This window comes from Cricetulus griseus, chromosome 4 (assembly GCF_003668045.3).
Source record: "Cricetulus griseus strain 17A/GY chromosome 4, alternate assembly CriGri-PICRH-1.0, whole genome shotgun sequence".
NCBI lineage: Eukaryota > Metazoa > Chordata > Mammalia > Rodentia > Cricetidae > Cricetulus > Cricetulus griseus.
Genome location: NC_048597.1, coordinates 136,204,058 through 136,223,682, shown reverse-complemented (window position 1 = coordinate 136,223,682; position 19,625 = coordinate 136,204,058). Strand labels below are relative to the sequence as shown.

The 19,625-nt window shown below is 41.4% G+C and overlaps 1 protein-coding gene across 1 annotated transcript in view; it reads right to left on the bottom strand.

Moving 5' to 3' along the window:
* Positions 1-19,625, bottom strand: part of Bmper (BMP binding endothelial regulator) — a 250,052-nt gene that overhangs the window by 104,854 nt on the left and 125,573 nt on the right. Inside the window, exons 7-10 of the mRNA XM_027411690.2 lie at positions 11,009-11,108; positions 4,156-4,265; positions 1,985-2,125; positions 150-254 (exon numbers count right to left, since the gene is read on the bottom strand). Coding sequence (XP_027267491.1) covers positions 150-254; positions 1,985-2,125; positions 4,156-4,265; positions 11,009-11,108 — 456 coding nt within the window. The remainder of the gene's footprint in view (positions 1-149; positions 255-1,984; positions 2,126-4,155; positions 4,266-11,008; positions 11,109-19,625) is intronic.

The following is a 19,625-nucleotide window of genomic DNA, read 5'->3' as shown; positions in this document are numbered from 1 at the left end:
TGGTAAGAAGGAATCAGTAAGGAATCAGTAAGGCTTCAGCTATTGGGGTATATGTGAGCTCTCCCAGTGTCTGGTTGTCTTTTCAGACAATGCCATGGGCTATGCATTTCTGAAGGTAATGAGAAAGTAAAGCTGAATTCCCAACATACCTGTGGGCAGCTGCTGACAGGAATGCATTGTTTCTTGCGACACTCTGTCTTCCCCTTCACACAAGCACAGATGCTACAGTTGACTGAGGACCACATCTCTCCATCCTGCAGGACACAGCACAGGATTCTGTTATCAGGAGGCCGAAGGGACTGAGCCAGTGGGCTATGATTTCCAGATTGAGAAGAGCAGGCCTATCCTGCCTGAGCCACACAGCTTAGCCCAAGGGACTCCGGGGCACCTATATGTAACCAACTTAACATAGTGGTTAGGGAGGATTTCAAGCACTATGTGTTTGGGGGGTGGGAGGACTTGAAGAGAACAGCAATTATTCAAACAATTCTCAATAGTCAATCAGGTACCTGGTCAGTAGCCATCTGAACACACAGAGCCCAGACAGACCAGCCCTAGAGAGATGCATAGCCTGTACGCTGCCTGGCTAGCACTGTCCTCCAAAAAACGTAGGATAGCATTTTGGGATGCATTTTTTAGACTAGACTCTTTCTTAACTAGAATGCTACTTGGTAAATGTATTGGGCTCATTGGATTGATAGCTTGCAGTTGTCCAGTTCTGAGCCAGAACACATCAGGGACATACTGTACTTGAAATTGGAAAGATCAGACGACAAGCAGATCTAAAGGCAAAATGAGGATTCCTTCCCAGGCCTGTGGATTCAAGATCTTCGGCGCATCCTCTCATTTCTCATGTTTTGAAGCTATTTTAAGTTCTGCCCACCCTCTGCTTCCTTTCAAGAAAGAGAGAGAACTAACTGTATCTGTCTTTACAGATTGAACTTACCAATATGCTATGAGCAAATGTTCCCAGGACCCACAAATCTCTGTAAAGTACTTTAAGCCTTTTTATAAAGTGACTTAAAGTATTTTGTCCAAAGCACTATCATGAGAGCATATTTTATCTTGGTGCTCTAGGGAGAAGTGATGGCTTTGAATAAAGAGGATTTTACATGAGTGTCTCTGGAAACTTGCTGCATGACCACCTCCTATTGGCTTAATTCACTGTGTTCTCTTTTGCAGGCTCCCTAAGAATCCAGACCTCTGAGCAAGCCACCACATCTGACAAGCTGTTAAGGGTCTAGACGCTCAAGGCTGTCATCAAGCAAGTCTTTGATACAGCCTCTCTCTCTCTCTCTCTCTCTCTCTCTCTCTCTCTCTCTCTCTCTCTTCCTTAAGAGATAGATAGATAAGAGAGAGGAGACAGCATGAACAAGGCCAACACCTGCTTCCTGAAGTTAAATGGTCACTATCCCACTTAAGATCACCAGAAAACAATGTAGAGCACACTCCAGGTAGAGTTGAATGGCCAGGAAGCAAGCCTTTGAGAACTGTGGAGTTGGACTCTCAAATTTATGCTGATCACTTACATAGTACGAATCCTTATCTGAACACCTTGAAGTGAGCCATTTATTTAAAGAAATCTGTAGAATGCTGCTGAAATCATCTAATTAATCATAGATCCATCAGGATCTGGCCATGGTCATGATCTGGACAAGGTTCACTGAGCATCCCCAAGCAAATGGCATGCTCTCAGGCATTTGGTCACCATAACCACACCAGCCACCCATGTGGCATGCTCATATGAACTTCAGGCATTGACTGATCACATATAGAAAGAGAAATAACACTTACACATTTGGAATCTTCCATGGCCTTGATTTTAGCACACACAAACCCACATACACACTTATGTAAATTATTATATCAAATATACATGTGTGTTTTTAAATTTATAGATTACATAAAACTCTAATCTGTGTTATATCTGGAAATAATGGCTCCCACAGCTTATGACACTTGTTATGGATTATTGCATACATACCCTGAAAATCTTGCTACCAAACTTGCATACTTTGACATCATCTGGGGGCACTCGTAGGAGACACTCTTCACAGCAGGCATCCCCATCATTGTCACAGACACCAGGCTGGGAGCACTTCTTCTTACACACCATTGTAGAGTCCTGGAGGCCAAAGGCAGATTAGAAATTAGTAATGACTTTCATTCCTCCTAGGCATCCTTCTCAGGCCTCCTTTAACAACCCATAATGGCTCTCTCTGTTGTACTCTCCTAGCACTGTGCTTTAATATGGTGCAATAAACACTTCATCTACTTCAAAACATATTTCCTGACTAACATCTCTAGCAGATGAGGGTGTAGAACACTCCCAGTCTTACGTCTACTGGCCTAGAACTTCATCCTTAATGTACTTCCTCAGTGAGACAAGAACTCCCAAATCGGCCAACACATCTCCTTCTTCCTGCCCTTATTTCACTCCTACATAAACAGAACTTGTCCGGGTTTCCTGCACCTTCCCTAGAAATTAGGAAGAGCACAGGATGAGGCTGTTGGAGAGGTAAACTCCGTGGACAGAAAGGAATGTTCTTTATCACAATAAATGCTGCCTTTGCCTTTTGTGGCTTAAATGAGAACACCCTTCCTCCTTCAAGACTCATATATTTTCATACTTAGTCCTCAGTTGACAAACTGCTTGAGAAAAATCAGAAGGATTAGGGGGAATGTCCTTGTTGGAGGAAGTATTCACTGGTAGGGTGGGCTTTGAGGTTTAAAAATCCGTGCCAGGCCCAAGTCTCACCCACCCCTGTCACCTGGAGATCAGGTTGTAAAACTTTCTCCAACACCATGCTTCCCACAATGATGTTATTAGACTTATCCTCTGAAACTGTAAGTCTGCAATTAAATGCTTTTATAAGAGTTGCTGATGGAGAATGTACCTCTGTGTATGTTCATCTTATTGATTGTTGAATAAACTACTGTTTGGCCAATGATGCAGCAAGTTAGACAGGACTAGGAGTCAAAGAAGATTCTGGGAAATGTAGTAAAGAAGTGGTGATCCAGGCAGGAAGTGACATAGCAGGGAGACTCATATTTAAGGAAGGACAAGTGGTCCCTTTTCCCTTTCTCTCTTTCTCCAGATTAGTGATGTGATCCATAGGCAAGGGAGGATGCCAATGGAAGGCATCCGATAAGATAAGTCTTATAAAATATATAGATTTATGATAATTAAGACTGAGCTAACAGATGAGAATCCTAGTCATTGGTCAAGCAGCATTTGTACCTAATATAAGTCTCTGTGCATTAATTGGGGCCCTAACTCAGCGGGCAGAACTCTGGCGGCTGATGAAGACCACCCACATGACAGTAGGGCTCGGGCAGGTTTTGGCGGAAGATTTATCATAACAAGTTGCCTTAGTCATGGTGTCTCTTCACAGCAATAGAACACTAATTAAGAGATGGCTGACACAAAGATGTCTACAAACTCACATTGTGATAAGCCCATCACTTTCAGGACAAGTATTCATTCCAGTATTCTAACTAGAATACTGGCACACATTGCCTGATTATGTCTCAAAGATTCCTTAAGATACAGAGTGATATAAATGCTAACATAACTAGCTCCCATTTGTGGACTGATGGCCTGTCCCTCAACCAAGAGAATTGGGAAGGTGACATGTTTCAGTAAAGGCTCAGTTTCAGTTTCCAGGAGAAAGCTGTGGCCTGTGAGATTTCAGTATAGAAGTGAAGTCATGGGCATGAAGAGCAAGCTCACAAGGAGATGCTCTGAGTGTTTACATAAAGCAGTGTATATAAAGTGAGTTGTACGTTCAGCACAGGATCATGCAAACCATCACTTCATGAGAATATTCATGGGCTTTGAAACGGATCAGATTCACCTCTGTAGTAAACTGTAAAGCCATGCTTTTTTCTTCTCCTGAATACAATTGAAGTTATTTTCATTGTTAGGTATGCTACAGAATTCAGATAGGTGGAGCCCTAGAGCAGAACCATTTGTATTTGTCTGACTACAGAGAATGCTTAGAACAGCCTCCAGAACTTCTCTGTGACCTTGCATATTCTTCACATAGCATCAACAATGATTCCTCCTGATGAAAAAATTCTATCACATTTGCCTACAATTCTACTGTAACCTAAGCTCACTGGGTAGCACCACAGTCCCTAGTGCCCCCTTACCTTGCAAGTGCATACTGTGCAGTTATCATAGACAAATGATGATCCATTGTCATAAACATCACTGCGGAACAAGCAGCTCCCAAAAGGAAGGTCAAATACTTTCCGCTGACCTATGGGGAAGCAAGAGTAAGTACAATGTAAGCAAGACAGAGACCAGACATATCCCATTTTACTATCTTATCATTGATATTAAATCACAGGGCAGTAGAACATTCTCACAAGACCAGGTAAATGTGACATACAAAAATAGAGCCTTGGGCCAGGTATACCAGGAGGTCCCCAAGAATTAAGAATTTGAAGAGTCACTGTGCAAAAATTTGATTCCACAATGAATTTCGCAGTTCCAACAAGTTATCTGTTTATCATAGTGGACTTACGCTGCCTTGTGGAGCTTACATGGAGTTAAGATTATTTCAGAACAATATGGTGAGCTCTAGTTTATGTCTGCTGTGCCATAGACAACAAGTAACATTATTTCCCAAAGTAGCATTAGTGAAAGAGAGGCTGCAGGTAGAAGGAATCAATGTATCCTCGGGATTATCATGAAATAGCAACTGTTATGGTCTACATGATTTGTGTTCCCACAAAACTCATACACTGAAACTAATCACCAAGCAATCTTATTAAGTGGTGTGAGATTTGAGAGGTGATTAGCTTGTTGCGGGTAGGGGAGCTCTCACTAAAATGTCTTTAGGTAACAGACCAAAGAAACACTCCTTATTCCTCCCACCATGTGAAGAAAAGACAAGCATCTATGAGCTATGAAGAAAAAGCTCACAGAATCTGTAGGAACCTCAACATTGGGCTTTCCATTCTCCGGAAGGGCATTTCTGTTGATTGAAAGTAACCCAGTCATTGATATTTCATATAGTAGCCTAAATAGGTTAACATTTAAGACCAGTAAAGAAATTATACAATGTCATATAAGGGGAAGTTAATTCAAGGTACACTCAGGGCAACTTCAATTCTATATGCTATATCCAGTGTTTGTGGGTGCTGGACTGGTGAGCAAGGAGAGAACACACTGTCCCCAAAAAGAATATGATCTGATTTATTCCTTCCATCACTTGAGTTTCTATTCCTAGGACAACATGGACCCATTTCTGAAATATGAAATGGTTGAAGTTTCTTTAATTAAAGACTAAATTAAGAAACTGATAATTCGTGTTCACTGAACAAATTTATAGGCACATTACTCTTTCTTTTTGTTTAAGGAAGGTTAACATTCATTATTAGTAGGACTGATGGAATCTTTATCAATACACCCAGTTCACCTACACACATACTAAATGTTATTCTCACAATTACAGTGTTGGAAATACCACTAATGGGAGTTAAAAAAGTATTCTCTTCATGTGAGAGGTCAGGGGTACAGCATTAGACCCAGCACTAAATCAACTGGGTTTCATCATGAGCAAGAAGCTTTCCAGACATCAGAAGATAACAGTGAGCTATGCTTTGCATCCCATATATAGACTCTATCATGACCTTGACTGTGATCACTCTGGGCTCATTGACTTCACTCATAAAGTGGCCTCATATCACTACCTGTATCTACAATGATAATGTTAAAGTATACAACTAAAAACTATCCCATGATTAGACAAAATTTAGCTTAATCAGTATACTTTCTTGGCTTGTATATGTGTGTATAGTGGGTGTGTGTGTTGTGGGTATGTGTATCTGCATATGTGTGTGTGCATGTATAAGGATGTGAGCATGCATGTAGATGCCATAGGTTGACATCAGATGCCTTTCTTGATTTCTCTCTATTTTATATTTTAAGGCATGTTCTTTTACTTGTATCCAGAACACACTGATTTGGCTAGTGTAGATAGTTACTTCCAAGGGTCCTCTGCCTCTACTCCCACAAGATGGCATTACAAACTAGCTACAATGTTGATCTGTTTACCACCTGAGTTCTGAGGATCTAAAATATGGTCCCCAAATTTGCACAACACTGTGCAAATAACCCATAACCATCATTAACATTCCAATCACACAGGTAATTCCTATGTGCCCTGCCACATCTTGAGACTTTAACTTCCAGAGAAATACAAACTGCATCCACTCCCGAAGTACTCCTCCAAGGACCCCGCTGATGTCATTCTGGAGCATCAGAAAACCATTACCTGAATCACATGGATTGATCCATGCCATTATAATCACTTCTGTCAAAACACATCTTAGATTTGTAGCATTATAGTACAAGAAATATCTGTAGCAAGTTTTAAAAATATTTACTACAACAATGATGTTGGTAAGTTTTCACAAATTGAACATTATTCTCTTTATCAATCAATCAGAGATATGCTTCTGTCCTTGAAGAAGCAAAACTAAACTACACTTCAGTAAAATACTTTCTAAAATTATGGCCTGGCTGCCTTTTTCCATTCTTGATCTGTATGTACTTCAAGAATTTTACAATTGACCACAAATGGTTGTGGTAAAAGGCACACATTAACTAAAATTCAATAGATAGATCTATAGGTAGATAGAAAGACAGACAGATGATGCCCCATAGATTTTTGTTATACTGTGTTTGTATTTCTATTCAATTCTAAGAAATAATAAATTTCCTTTTTGATTTTTTTCTTCATGCAATTTTGGTTGTTTAGCTTTCATTAGATTTATACTCTATTGTTTCTATTGTTGTTGATATCTAGCAAATCACATCACTTGTGGGAAGGGGAAGCCCAAAGAATGGGAAGAAAGCTTTTCCAGCTGTGCATCTGACAAACGGGCTACTATCTACAATATACAAGTAACTCAAAAACTTTAATATCAAGAAACCAAACAACTCAATTACAAAATGGGGCAGGGAACTACACAGAGAGTTCTCAAATGATGATATACAAATGATTAAGAAATATTTTTTAAATGTTCAACATTTTTAGCTATTAGAGAAATGCAAATAAAAACTTTTTATGTTTTACCCTATACAGTCAGAATGACTAAGATCAAACAAACAGTAGCAAATGCTGCCCTGGATATAAGGAAAGTGAGCACGTAGTCACTGCTAATGGGAATACAAACTGGCGGAGCTAACATGAAAATAAGCATTGAAGTTCCTCAAATAATGAAAATAGGTCTATCCCATGATCAGCTATACCACTCCTAAAATATCCACAAAGGACTCCATATCCTAATATAGAGTTACCTGTTCATCCATGTTCATTGCTGCTCTATTCATCATAGCTATTGAATGGAGACAGATGTCCATCAGCTAATAGATGGATAAGGAAAATGTGGCATATTTACACAATGTAATATTATTCTTATTCAGCTGTTAAAAATGAAAATTGGTAGTGAATGCATGATGATGGAAACTATCATTCTCAGTGAGATAACCCAGACCCAGAAAGAGAAAGACCTCTTATTTTCTCTCATATATGGATGCTAGTTTTGAGTCTTCAGATACTTGTATTTTGTTTGGAATGGCCACAGAGTTTGGAAAATTACTAAGGAGCCAGGTGGAGGGGCGTTCTAGGGGATAGAGACAGAAGACATTGGTATAAAAAGTATTAACAGAAAATAATGGAATGGGAAGGGTTAAATTGGGGTGGCAGAAGGGAGGGCAGTTAATATGAGAAGTAATAAATAGCACTAAGTAGACTTCTGATGACTAATGATTATGCACATAGATTAACGCATCTGTCAACTCTCATCAAAGAAGCTTCTATCTGCAGTAGATAGTGACTAACAAAGACCCCACCCCCAAACTGGCCAAGGCATAGAAAATAGGAGACTGTGGAATGCCCAGCTCTAAATGAAACATATATCCTGTACCTCCTCCTCCCAAGGCTAAGGGCTCAAAGAAGAGGAGGAGGCAGAAAAAGCAGAAGAACCAGAGGTGGTGGATGGCTATAGGGAAACAGTATCTTTTGGCATAGCAGGAAGCTGTCCAAATGAATTCACTGCAGTTGTGACAAAATATACAAGACTGTGCAAGCCCAAGCTAGACCAAATCCCAGCATGGAGAGAGAAGTTGGGCATGAATTCCCACCCCAAGATGAGGAGCTATTGGAAATTGCTAGCTGCTGGAAACAGAGTCAGTTTTCTCTAAGAGTATAACCCCTGGTAAAACCACACGCCCAAGAATATTTGCACAGTACAGATTGATCTTGGGTATTTTTTTAAGGACATAAAGTTGAGTGAATGGGTAAGGTGGGGGTTAATTTGGGAAGAATTGCAGAGGGTGGGGGAATATGCCCAAAACAAACTGCACAAAATTTTCAAATAACTAATAAAATAAAGAAAAATATATACAGAGCTCTATGTAGAGCCAGGCTTAGTGATACATACTTAACAATTATAATACTTGGGAGACAGAGGCAGGATGAACACAAGTTCAATTCCAGCCTGTGCTATATGGCAAGAATCTGTCTCAAATATAAATAAAATCATAATGTCTCAGTGGAATCTTGCTCACAAACCAATTATAATACATCTTCTTCCTGGCTGAAGTGTACATTTCCTCCCCAGAGGTCCTTCCTCTTAAACTACATGGCCCTTTTCAATCATTGCACTGCCTTTTGCTTATACTATTATTACTCTACTCAATACTACTGTATAAATGGATATTGTATAAATGGTGAATAGATGGATAGATGATGGATGGATCTATGAATTGACTGATCTATTGATTGATTCCTGAACAAACAGACACTACGACAGTTATTTCCTGAGTTAGATGTGACCACTGGCTTAAATTACCCCTCACAAAAATGTAAATTGTACTAGAACTATGGCTATAAATCTTTGAGAAGTGCCTGGCTGTTATCTGAACTCCCAGCACATGGCAGATGATAACTATTAGCACTGTTAATGGTGATGTAATGTTAGTATTATCCTGGGCTATGCCATCTGGAGAGGTGTCTTGGGTACTGTTCTATGTATCCTGACATTTGATGAGATGCTCCACTGAAAATGAGCAAAGGGGGGAAGGAAATTCTGCAATCCAAATGGCAGAAATGTTCCATGTGCAGACATCCAGATCAAGAGAAAAACCTAAGAGCAAATCAGTATCCCTTCAGCCAGAAGCTAAAGGACACTAAGCTTCCAGCAAGCAGACAGTTTCCTGCAGTTTGTCTTTATCTGTTTTTTTTTTTTTTTTTTGCTTTTGTTGCTGTTTTGACATGTTTCTTTCCACCACCAAAGAACACAAGATCTCACTTTAATCCTAAGTCATCATTCTAGGTAGTGGTTCAGAGGCTGTGGGGGTGGGGCAACTTGATTTAAGCCATTTCCACACCATTTCACTGTGGTTTATCCCAAAGAAGAAAAAGGTCTCATTTGGCGGAACTGTGATCTTTAAGTTTCGCAAAACTTACTGTTCTTTATGTAGACTGTCTTAAGAACACATGAACTGTAAAATGTGCAGTAACTACAATCACCATGGTTCATGTAAGAATCCTCTCAATGGATCAGCACACCAACACCATTGGCTTCAAAGCCTCAGTCATCATTATTATCTGCAAGGCCTTGACCAATCACCACTTCTTCTTTGACAAACTCCCGTTTAGATGGCACAAGTTCCACCATGTCCTCAGCTTGGCAACATCTACTACACTGGTTTCTATTCAGGGCAGCACAAGTGGATTGGCAACAAATGAAGCACAGGCACATGACACTTTAACCCAGTGCATCTAACAATCCTCTCTTGCCCTTCTAATTACTCCACATTTGCTTAAAAGGCTGGGTTTGTGCATGAAACAGAATGGCAAATGCTGTTAGATGAAGTGGCAGGAATCCCTCAAGGAAGAGAAAACAGTTTAACACAAATGCCTTTATTTGGCAGTTTGGTTATAAAAAGAAGCTAAACTGAAGGTGTGATAATCTGAGAAGGGGGAATGTAAGTCAACAGAATGGCTTGGGGTTAGAGAATGCAAACCATGAAAGAAAGGGAAGGACTCCAAAAAGGGTATTGGTGGAGCTGCCAGGAGCTGAAGCCAAATCAAAGAGACACTCAGTGAAAATCTCCCAAAGGCAAAACAATTAAGGCCTTCCATGAACTAGGAAGCTCAGTATTCCATCTTATGACCCTCATTCTATATCTCTGTAAATTAATCCCCTTGCTGTCCACAAACCTTCAGTGAATTGTGCTACGCAGTCTTGGTTCAGTTGTACCATAGGATGCAAAGATTGATGGAGGTGATAAAAGGAGAAAATGATGCCAAAAGCCAAAACAAAATAATACAGAGATCCAGAGAAACAATCAGCAAAAATCAAACCAGAGGTGATTAAGGATGCCACCAGCCTTCCCTGTGGATCTCTGCAGATTAGTGGAATACCATCTCCTCAGAGGGTTAAAGCTACTAACAGTGCCAGTATGACATACAGGAGTTCTGTCCTGTATTTCACAGTTTCCTGAGATTCATTGAGAAAAAATCATGTAACCTGTGTGTAGTAAAGGATTGATGGGATAACAAATACTCCCTTCTGATCAACAGTCAATTGCTCTTCATTGCAAGCTTCTCACTTCTGGGCATCCTATCCTCCTGTATACTTTTGGCTCTTGGGTAACACTAGTCTACAGTCTTCCACACATTTGCTTCCAAAGGCCTTTACTACACAATACTAATAGTCACATGTCCAGCTAGAGACTCTTTCTTCATCGCCATTCTCACCTCACTGAACATTAACCAGGTTGGAGCTGTATGCCAGGCTCCAGAAAGAATGGCAGCCAAGAGAAGAGCAGCCTCTGAGCAGCTCTCAGGTAAGAGCCAAAGCCTACTCACACAGTTAGAAGGACCAGTTGTCTCCACCAAGCCATGAAGCAACATCCATATATACTCCACAGATACTTTGAGAACAAATTACATTATTCTTTGACCTGGAAATTATCACTCACCCAAACATTTGGGGCAGCACTGTCCTGGGGGTGTATGACTAAGGTGCTGGGGACAAGAGAGAATGGGACAGACTTCTCTCACGCACTGTGTCCTGCCTCCCTAAGAAAAGAGAGAGAGAAAAAAAGCATATTTAGAAAAGTCAGTACACATAGGTGATACAAACAAGATGCCCAGAGCAAACACAGACTTTCCTTTAGTATTTGGTCCCTGAACCAACTGATCAGCTCACACTGAGTGTTAGATTGGGATTCCCAGCTAGCATTTCTTCCACTTTCCTTATAGGCCCTAAGGATTCCAGCTACTAAAAGATCACCTTCAGTTATATGATTGCACACAGCATCCCTTCCAGGCCCCACCATCTTTCCTTATCATTTCTGTTGTCAAGCCTAACTTTAGAGTAGGCTTAGGATAACCAGCCATCTCAGTTTTCCTAGGATATGAGATCAGTTTAAAATGAAGAAAGTTAAAACAAAGACTGTAGGGGAAGCTGTAGCCACGCCTACTTAGGGGCTGGCTATAGCTGTGTCTGACCATGCTTGCGAGGGTGTGGTCAGGGTGATGTAGTGTGACTGTGTTTTCTTTTTCAGTTTCTCTTTTGGGTTTGGTTACAGACCGCTGCCACGCAGGCTGGCTAGGTCGCTCTGTAAGTAAGGCTTTTCCCTATTAAATTTCTTACATTTATACCTGACTCCTTTATTGGTAATTTCCCACTATAAAAGACAACAAAAACACACCAGCAATCCAAGTGAATCCAGGATGAGGGGACTATTCTAATGATCACTGCCTCTTGCCACATCCTCTGACCAAGCAAAGGGGTCCTATGGCTGAGACTTTTTTGATCTCTCTGATTCCCATCTTTCTGCAGGTATCTTCCTGCAGTAAGGCTTCATCCTCAGTCTCAGCTTCCCACTGTTGGAGAATGCCCCAATGATAGTCCAACCAGAGGAGGCAAACCAGCTGGAAGCCAGTGTGCAAGAGGACCATTTCACTGCCTATTGAACACTGACAAAATCTGGGTCACTAGTTATAAGGTTGTAAATGGATGATACTGAGAGAACTGGAAGAGCCTATGAAGCCCAATAGCAGAAGTTTTGAAGATTCTGGATAATTTTTGTATTCCCTCCTTCTAACCTCAAGAACCCCTTATTCCCACCACTCCTTCTCATTCTCTTGAGCCAGCATCCCTCCCCATTTCTCTACCTGTTGGTCTCTGTGTTCCCTTTGGAAGGCAGAGATGTGGACTTCTCCCATCACTCCAGACCATGAAGTCTCGGTGAGTGTATATATTCAGAAAGTTGGAACAAGGAAAACTAAAAGTGCTTCTGAGTGCGTTCACATCTAACAAACCTGCAAGGCTGGCATAAAGACTGTCCCAATGCAGCTGGACATTGGTGTCACACACCTTTAATCCCAGCACTTGGGAGGCAGAGGCAGATGGATCTCTGTGAGTTCAAGGCCAGCCTGGTCTACAGAGGGAGTTCCAAGACAGGCTCCAAAACAGTACAGAGAAACCCTGTCTTGGGGAAAAAAAAAAAGACTGCCCCAATGTAATACAAGTCACTAAGTCATTATATGAACTTTATGAATGAAGTCTTATTTTTCAGAAGTAGGTGAATTTGGTAAATAGATTAACGGGCGACTGGGGTATTGAGCTGGTGCGAAGTCCTTGCTCAGCCTCCAGAGACTGATTGAACTGGGAGGTGAAAAAATGATGAAAATGTAGATGAACACAATGACACAGAAAAGCTGGAGTCACATGGTCTGAGCTCTCTGCTGGAAAAACTGCAACACCCTAGAAGCACCTCATGCTGAACATATAAGCAGAGATATTGCATATAGCTGGTCAGGGAGATAGGTTATCACACACAGGTAAACAAGGAGGAAGTGTTTGTGTAGCTGAATCAAGGACACAGTTTAGCCAGTCTCAGTAGGAGCAGCCTCTGTAGGGGAGCAATCTTCAGGCCATAAATACTCTGGGACAGAAAGCTGTAATGGATATTTTCTGCATACACTATTAGAACACACATAAGGTAAGGCTTTGTCATTTCCTTATGAGCCTCATTGCTACCCCCACTCTCTGTGAGATGTGCTGAGGTAGCCCTTAGCCATTCTTCTGTGGGTCTGAGGCTCTGGGCTCCTTGGCATGGCCATGGCCTGGACATTCTCTCAGCACTTCTGCTTCCTAAGACTAGGTTCTCTGGGATTGGAGCTGGAGAGCTAACTAATGGGCTTGCAGCTCCCTATTACTTCAGATGGAGAGATCATAGATCAAGAGGCTTGGTCAGTGAGAAACTTAGGCCCAAAGAGCCCTGGGCCTGAGAAGGAAAGCCCAAGCTGCAGTCATTTCCTCTCACCCTCGCCAGCCCTGTCTGTGCGAGCAGCAGACATTACTAGCCTTGGCTGTGGGGATCCTATTGGCAGTCATTTCTCCCTAGCCTAGCCGGACCTGTCCTTTGTTTCTACATTCCCTAATTGTTCTAGTCACTTTTACTATTACAGTTTATTTTTTTTGTGGGGAAGAATTTTAAAAAAGAGAGGCCATGTTAAGTCTTCATAAAGATTTGTTATTTTTAAACCTCTTTAATGTTGGATTGTTCCCTAAACCAATACAAAACATGCAAAAAGTACCACAAAATACTCTCCTGTTTTTATATTATTTCCAGATCAAGAATCATTAAAAGTCTCCCAAGAATCGGGGGTTGTTCTGAGAATTCTCACTCAACTCTACATAAACCTGAAGTTAGAGATCTGTCATCAGACTTCAGAGCTGGGTAACAGGAGTCTGGGCAAGCTGCTGACATGGTCCCAGCTTATGCATAAGACCCTGGGGTTATATCCAGAGGGAGGACAGAACGATGCTGACCCTTGCTTTTGATTTCTAAGGAATTCATATGTGAGCATTTTCTTAAACTCTAAGTTGCTGGCTGTACAAGGCACTCTGTGTGCTGGCCTCTCTTAGGTGCACGACAACACAGGCTTTTCATTGATATCCTCTGTTCTTGTTGGATCAGCATCTATTTTTAAAGTATATTTTAAAATTAAAAAGTTTTAAAATATTGCATAATTGCTAAAAGTTAATGTGTCCAACACTTTGCAATGCTGGCAGGAGATTATGTGTGCACTGGTAACTTTCCTTTCTGTAAGGTCAAAGAGCAAATTTTGCATAGTTAATACAACTACACTTTGTGTTTCCCTAGAGTCTGTTAAAGTAACTTGAACTTCAGTCTGGGTTTGTTGGCTTAGTCAAGTTTTATTTTGTTTGGGTTGCAGTCTTAAAGTACAGCCCAAGTCCCCAGGCTGATTCCAGTTAATGCCTCCAATGAAAGGGCTAGCCCTTCCTAGGAACATAGTTGCAGCTCACAACCTGCTTCTACAGTTTCAGCTCAGAGGAGATTCTGGTTGAACTACAACCTGTGGCTAAGCTATACACTCACTGTGTTAAAATATCAGAAGCAAACATTTCTAAAAATGAACATATTCAAAGGTAACTACCTCTGGCTCTATCAAATCTACACAAGACTTTCAAAGTGGCTTCCCTGATTTCACTCTCTTCCACTCATCTATACCAGATAGAACCACACAGAAAGGACTCCTCTCCAACTCCTACCCATCATTCCATTGTTCTATGACACACTTGTTTAAGACTACCATATACATGCTTGGGATGTGGCTATGAAAATAACAAAAGAGGCTGGGTGGTGGTGGCACACACCTTTAATCCCAGCACTCGGGAGGCAGAGGCAGGTGGATCTTTGTGAGTTCGAGACCAGCCTGGTCTACAGGAGCTAGTTCCAGGATAGGCTCCAAAGCCACAGAGAAACCCTGTCAAAAAAAAAAAAAAGAGGTAGTACCATTACCAATTAGCACACTTTCATCTTTGCTAAGGCTGAGGATGGCTCTACTCTGTGTATATAGCACGAAGTTCAACCTATTCAAACTAAAGCCACATGTCCACCAATACTTCTTCCTTAGTCTCTTGACAAACATTTCCAGACTTCCACGCAGATAGGCATGGTCACATGGTTGATTTCTAATCAATGAAAATAATATAAAACATCTGTAGGCCTAATGCCATCATCAATCCTTGTTTTAATTCTGCATCAGCAATGGACAAAAAATTAAGCGTCTTCTCCCTGTGAAGCCTTCTAGAATCCTCCATTTCTCAGGAATGCCCCCCTTGTCCATATCTTCTCTTTTATCATTTATTCTTTTCTATTTGGGGCACATATAATTTGGGGTGCAAATATAAAAGCTTCATCTCACAAGGTGACATAGTTTTGACTCCATGTAAGATTTTCTTGGGGGCAGTTATCAGTTCTGTGCTCCTGATATACTAGAATAATTGTTCAATGAGAGATAGAGCCTTCACACTCATGAGCTCCAAATTCTGGCTGTGTTCTTCTAGAGATTGTTAATTGTGGGACACTAATGAATGAACTGGTAGAGCCGAGGGTGGTCTGTGTCCACTTCCCTTTGAACCTCCTTGGGTTTGTATATTCTCACTTGACTGACTGCACTTACTAGCTACTAACTAAATGCCTGTGGATGCTGATGTAGCCAAAATCAATATTCAAACTCAAGGTGTAGAGCTGTTGACACAATCCCTTCCAGGCAACTGAAAGTATGGTGTTGTAATCTAGTCAAGAAGGACAGGAGTCCCTCTGTGTTCTGACCCTCACCATCCATCTTTCTGTGAGAGAGGCAAGCTTGTTCACTACAGACAGCCATTCGTTACAACTGTATAGTCAAGCACTTTTAAACAAGGACCTGAAACCTACCTTAGCTCTATTTTTTATGCTTTTATACTTGGTTTATATGATTGAGTCAAGAACACAATTGCTTTGTGTTAAAGTTTACCCTGCAGCAGCAATTTTGCTGCATAATAAAAATCTGTCTTCCTGAATGGCGTGATGAATGCAAGATGATTAAACCACAGCCATGTACATGTGGGATGCCTCTGCAACCCCCAAGGATCCATAGAGAATTGGGGGCTGGAACCTATCCTGTAATATGTGACATGGCACTGCTCCCTTGTTCAGGATGTAGAGCCTAGCTGCCTGACTAGAATCTGGGAGCAGAGGTGCTAAACAACGTTTTAAAATCTTCCCCGATGTGGTATACTGTAGTTGACTCATTGCTAAATTGTTACAATGAATCAGCAACAGTCTCCTACAATCTAAGAGATTTTTCCCTATGCCTAGACCCTTGAAAAGAATTGTGTTGCTATTAAAATGGTGGGAAAAGGGAGGGAGCACCTTGAGAGGCCGGTAAAGAAATAGATCTTGAATGGAAAGATTCCTGTGTCGTCCCTAAATCTTACATCATCATAGTCGGTGGCTCAAAACTGACTGGTGAACAAAGCAATCATCCTGAGTTATAAACAGGATAAAAACACTGCACAGAAAAAGATGGATTTTCTTAGCTATGCTTCTCTTAGCTCTAGAACTTAATTTCAGAACACTTTCAAAGCAGGGCATTTCCCAAGGTGTTTGGGCTGTTCTACTCATTTTCCATAGAGTAACAACAACAGACAGGAGAGTCAAAGATGCAAAACAGTGTATGCTGTTGGGCTTCTGGGCTGGGGATGCAGAAATAGAGTACAGGAAAGAGAGTCCTCACCACCCACCCACACAACAGGTAGTGACGACAAGACCAGGTTGTGCAAGGCCCCATGATTGGTGCTGTTATCACCTTAACAAAGCCACAGGTAAGCCGCAATCACCTCACGGTAAAAATTGGGCAACTAAATTTAATGCACTTAGGGAAACTTGCCACCCAAAAATACACAAGACAGGGATGAAATGTGAATTCCATTTTAACAATCATCTAATCCTAAAAGCTGCAGCCTAGTTTCCTAGCTAGGAGATGCAGTCAAATCAACTGAGCAGGCCTTCTCCTCCTGTGAATTCTGTCTTATGTACCCCTGGTCACTGCTTTGTGTTTATTAGAAATGACTTAGATGAAATGTTTAACCTATACTTTGTTACTTGGACAAAATCGAAATCATGCATACACTTTAATTCCAGGGTGTTTTCCATCATGTTTTCTGCCCCTCCCCTACTTTGCTCTTTTACATCTGAAACAAGATGTGACTAGTGTAGAAATCTGAACTTCAGGGGTTCTATCCTCTGTTTCTCTGAGGAGACCAACAGTATTCACCATCCATCACTATGCCTGCCACACATCCCGCTAATACAGGCCCTGTATGTGGCTCTTCCTTATTGTCAAAGACTTTGCTTTGGGTCCACTCATGAGGATGTACCATGCTCATATGTGAAGGCCTATGATGGCTCCTCCTTATTATATGGGCTTCTAGTCTAGGATGTGGGTCAGGACCACCCTTGCAACTCCTGCAGAAAGAATACTGAAGTGTTCACTTTCAAAATGCTGTTGTAATGCCCAGGCACTTCTACTTTATTAAAGATAAAATTATGACCCAGGTCTTAGAATATTGTCTTCCCACTCTATTCTAATCCCCAGGCATAATCTTGGCTCCCTATACACTTGACAGTCTACCTTGTGCTGATTTCAGGTTGAGCATGCTGGTGGGATACTAGGCAAAGGGACAGGCTACTCTGCTTGTCTCCATCCTGATCTAAGAATATTGAGAGAAATAAATGAAAAGTTAGAGAAACACACAATCTTGCACACATACAGGCACAGTGACTTAATGAGACTGATACATACCAAGGGATGTATCACTGGGCATTTCTGTCATTGTGCAACCCTGATAGAATGATTTTTAATTAATGTGACTTGTGACATCACTGGGTGATATAATCTGAAAGACAACTATAATATATGCACCCCGCTATTGACTGAAACACCCTTACATGGAATAAGAATATGTGCACACTGCAGCCGGGCATTGGTGGCACACACCTTTAATCCCAGCACTCGGGAGGCAGAAGCAGGTAAATCTCTGTTAGTTCGAGGCCAGCTTGGTCTCTAGAGCGAGTGCCAGGATAGGCTCCAAAGCTACACAGAGAAACCCTGTCTCGGGAAAAAAAAAAAAAAAAAGAATATGTGCACACTGCAATGGCTTCTGTGTGGGCTTGCCACTGTAGTAAATAATTTTTGTGTATGTGTCAGACTTACACAATAGGTAAGTGTCTCCCACTTTGACCTATTGACTGAGATAATTCCTTGCTGTGGGAATGTCCTACATTATAGTAGGCACACTGCAGCACCCTTGACTATGACAACCAAAAGTGCCTCACCATGCACTTACTGGGGCCTTGGAATCACATCCTGATGAGAACAGCAGAACTAGATCAATATTTCCTCACGTCCAGGACAATGGATTTCTCACATGAACTTGAGGCTTCAGCCCAAGACAATAGCTTATGCAAAATGCCTCACTATCAAGCACTTACATATCTTAGCACACATCATAGCTTCTAACGCTGATTCAGGATGTGTGTTCTAGAGGGTGGAGCTTTTTTCCAGGTAGACTAGTTCACTGAGAGAAGAACCAGGTCCAAGTTACTTCCACACTTGGGAAGGAAGGTGTCAGGAGACATGGGAGATGATGAAGATGAGCAGAATGGAGCCTTGGTAGAGCCATAACTCACTAATGAGTGTGTACTGAGGCCAAAAATGACTTCATGAGCATCATGGTTACATGTGAGTTTCTGTTTACAAATGATAAAACAAAACTCAAATTTGATTTTACACACAGATAGTCAAGGACATGTCAGCAAAACACCAAGACACACATTTGTCTCCTAAAAACCCTCAGCAATAATGAACCCTGAGGGAGGCCTTCTGGAGTGACACTGATCAAAGCTGCTGTCCTGCTCACTGATATTCACAGAGCCGTGTCCCAACACCCGCACAGAGGTCATCCTAAATCAGCTCTTTTGGTTTTTCCCATGAATGGTGTTAAGTCTGATATCATTACTTTATCTCCATGTTGCTTCTCTAATAAACTACCACATAAATCTGGTGACTTAAAACATCATGTATGTGTCATTTTACAACTCTGAGGGTCAGAGATCAGAAATCAGGTTCATGCAGCTAATGTGAGGCTGCATCCATTTTTAAGACTCTGGGGAAGAATGTTTCCTTTGTCTTTCTCAGCTTCTAGAGATGGCCCCATTTCCTTGGCTCATGGCTCCTTCAACCATACTCAAAGCCAATAGTGTAGTATCTTCCAATTTGCCACTGCTGGCCCTCTGTGCCCTTCATTGCATCCTGACTCTGACCCTACCCTCCTTCATTGATGAGATTCAGAATAACCATGGGGCAGAAACCGGGCAGATAACTAACTAGGTATGGGTAGTTAAGGTAGGACTCAACCTAAATATGGATAGCACCATTCCATGGGCTGGGAGTCCTGGACTGAATAAAGAAAAAGTGAGCTGAGCACCAGTGCTCATTACATTTATGCCTCCTGACTATAGACACAATGTGACCAGTCACTTCACGCTCCTGCCATCAGGACTTTCTACAGTGATGGACTGTATACTCAAGCTTGAGCCCAAATAAATCTGTTCTCCCTGAACTGGATTTTGTCAGTGTTTTTTTAGGACAGTAACAGGAAAAGGAACTACTACAGAGGCAATCCCAGGCAATCCAGATCAACCCTCCAAGGCAGATCCTTAACTTAGGACA